The 3,392-nt window shown below is 40.8% G+C and overlaps 1 protein-coding gene across 1 annotated transcript; it reads right to left on the bottom strand.

Annotated features, from left to right (window-relative positions):
* Positions 1 to 992: 992 nt before the first annotated feature.
* LOC306924915 (E3 ubiquitin-protein ligase TRIM35-like) lies at positions 993 to 2,099 on the bottom strand (the record flags this gene model as incomplete). The annotated part of the gene is made up of 1 exon (XM_079503597.1): positions 993 to 2,099. The coding sequence occupies one exon, from the start codon at positions 2,097 to 2,099 to the stop codon at positions 993 to 995; it is 1,107 nt and encodes a 368-aa protein (XP_079359723.1).
* Positions 2,100 to 3,392: the final 1,293 nt, after the last annotated feature.

Below are 3,392 nucleotides of genomic sequence, written 5' to 3'. Positions count from 1 at the left end.
CTGGAGAATAGACTTTCAACAACACAAAACAGCTTTTGTTTCGGTGAGTGACAGCAAAGTAGTTGTGTTTATTTTTACTAAAAGTCAGGAGCCCACACATGGCAGTGGAATTTTCTGTCCATGTGCAGCAGTTAGTGCCTGGCCAGGCGTTAGAGAGAACTCACTAACGCTCTAGAGTCTAGACCAAGGCTAGGAGGCGTCCCTAATCCCATCTGGTAGCCAGGAAGGGTGGCCCTTCGGATTAGTTGAACAGCCAAGCGACAGCTCCGCAGCCCTTAAAGTGTGCCTCACTTATTGTGCGTATTGCATAGTCTTTTTCTTATTGCTGCAAATTGGCCCCTCGATCATATCGCTGCTTGCAGCTATATTTTTTCTTGATGATGATGATCTACGATGGAGTTAAGAAGCTAGACTAAAAACAGCCTGTTCCACCCAAAGAAAATACCAAATATAAATACACAATGCAGCTTGTTGAGTTTACCAAGACTTAAAGACACCAATGCAACCCAGCCCAGACATTTCATTTGTTAATGACTTTCATTCATATGTAGAATCTAATTCATGTCGTTTGTAAGAATGATTTGCATTCACGCAAACACAGAGTCTGTGAATACCAGCAGTTCCATACAAACAGAATGCTGACAAACTACTTCTCTCTATGTATGGTTTGTATACTGTATGTTTGCATGTCTTATTCAATCTCTCTGGTCCATCACTTACACTAACAAAAAATAATCATGAAAACCCACTACCATACAATGAAATGATGGCTTCATATCCTGACCTATAGTCACAATTTGAAGACTGGATGAGTAAAACAAATAAAGCATTGATATTGAACTAATGTGTTTTGCTTAACAGAACTGAACAACTTTTTGATTGATTGATTGAAAATTTTATTAACAGTTTGCAGAATTACAGTACATTTCAAGCACAAACTCAATACAAAACTGAACGCAAATCACACAATATAGTATAGACATTTATTTGAATTAAACATCTAATTTCATGATTTCTTCAACATCAACATCCCAGCTGTGAGTCTCTGAGTTAAAGCCCTCAGAACCCAGGACAATGTCCAAGTGGTCAAACCTCTCAGGGTTGTCAGGAACCCAGCGCATTTCAGTTCTCACACTGGTCAGATCATCAGACAGGACGTGTCCTGGTTTGGCAGTGTTGGGGTCCAGAATGACGGGAGTGTAGGGCACCATGTCCTTCATCTTGTCCCAGACTCTGAAGGTCAGGTTGCCCAGGTGTTTGACCACGTCTATCAGTGCCCCCGAGACCAGCTGTGGGTCCTGCAGTGTGAACTGGACTCTTTCCATTGTTGTCTTGTAGTTCTGTAGGAATGAGATGTGTTCAGCTCTCAGCTCCTCCTCTATGTCTGTGATTGTGTGTGAGAGGGTTAATATGTCTTTGTTCAGACCCTCGATCTTCTCTTTCATCAACTGACACTTCCTCTCCTCTTCCTCCTTCAGAGCAGTGATGCTTGTCTCCTCTTCCTCGTGTAGAAACTGATGGAGCTTTTTAAACTGCTCCTTAATTCTACACTTTGTGTGCCTGGCCTGGAACCTAATGTATTCTGCTGTTTGCACACATTTACTCCTAACATCATTGAATGTCTTCAGTTTCTTCTGCAAAGGCTTCAATGATTTCTGGACTTCCTCCTTGTGGTCCAGTGCAACTTCGCCGATGGGTCTGAAACACACCAAACGGTGGTTGGTGTGTTTTTCAGAATGAAGACACACAACACACACTGGCTGTTGACATTCCAGGCAGCAGAGCTTGAGTTTCTCGGCATGCACATTGCAGAGAAGCTCAGACCCTGGTGAAGTCCTCTGACGTTTTGAAGCTCTCTGACGTCTCTCCTGTGTGAAGGCCTCACACAAGTTCCTCAAGGCCCGGTTACAGGGTGGCTGATCCAACGAAGATATTTCCTTGCAAACTGGACATAACCTTGTTTGCTTCTCTCTCCACCACGTGTGCAGACAGCCCTTGCAGAAGCTGTGGCTGCATAACAGGACAACGGGATCTACAAAGATGTCACGACACACAGGACAGGAAAAATCCTCTTCTGAAAGAGACATCTGGGAAGCCATTACGTCTCTCAGTGAAACTATACAATCACCCTGATCAAGACAGCTAGGAAATCAGCCAGTCCGTGGCGGTAACACTCCCTTCTCCTGATAGAATGTTCCCTGAAGTTGACTTTCAGTTAATCCAGGTTCTTGTTCAAGTCAGCAGCAGTCTTGGTCTGTATTCCCTCCTGTATAGCAGCATGCAGTCCTCTCTCACATGGGAGAAGTTGTGTGTGCTTGGTTTGAACTGAAGGTCAATCTTTTATTGTCTCAGATGAGTCTGGGTAATGGGCGGAGCTTTGACATGCAAATCTCTCTCACTCTCTCTCTCTCTCACACACCCACCCACCCACCCACACACACATGCGGTGCGGACGAGTCTAGGCGTGTCAACACTCAACAGCCATTAATTAAATCACATTAAGTATCACGTCTGGGCGTGCCTGTGTGTGTCTATTTCAGTATCAACGCTGAAAGTATCCATGGTATCAATACTGGTATATGGATACTGCATTCATTTTGTGTTTCAACGTATTGGAAACAATATGGTTAATTTGGTTAATGAAACCACCCTATAGCCACACCTAAGCTGCTGATTTAAAAAAACACAACTTAAAAGTTAAAGTGAAAATTGTAATTACAATGCAAGTTTTGCGACTTAAACCACATACAGTACTAGCCTACTACACAGTATGCTATTTTCAGCCTATACTGTTTAGTATTTAGTATCATTAGTAAACACAAACAGTAGGTTTTCACTTCGGACATACCAAGCTTTCGGACATATTAAAAAAAGTAATGTGGCATAATGTACTGTATGGTATGTGATTTTGGGCGCATTCCTGAATTTAGTATGTATTTCTCATATTGTTTTGCAGATCCTAAGCTTTCGGATATCATGGTAATAATGCATTATGTATTGTTATACATGTGAAATGTCCGAAATAAGCGAAACTAAACTAAACTAAAAAATAATTTGGCATGCTAAATAGTTCATTTAATGTTAGTATGTGATTTTGGATACAGCCATGCTCTTCTTGCACAATATACAAAACTATTAAATAGTTTGAATGTAAAATCATGCCAACTAATTTAGTTGATACACCGATATATTATATTGAGAATTGAAGTTTAATTTGCTGACATGAATTGACATTTTTGCCATCATTCCTATTCTAACAATATTTAATTAATATTTAATAGACTATAGGTGCTCAAAATGAATTAAGATATGCAAAAAAGAAAAGAAAAAAAAGAAAAGGTATTCTTTTGAGAATGCTTGCAACTGTTGGCCAATATTCTGTGACCGCTTGC

The sequence above is a fragment of the Electrona antarctica genome (assembly GCF_951216825.1).
Source record: "Electrona antarctica genome assembly, chromosome: 6".
Lineage (NCBI taxonomy): Eukaryota > Metazoa > Chordata > Actinopteri > Myctophiformes > Myctophidae > Electrona > Electrona antarctica.
The sequence above is the reverse complement of the archived record's forward strand: the minus strand, read 5'-3'. Positions and strand labels throughout refer to the sequence as shown.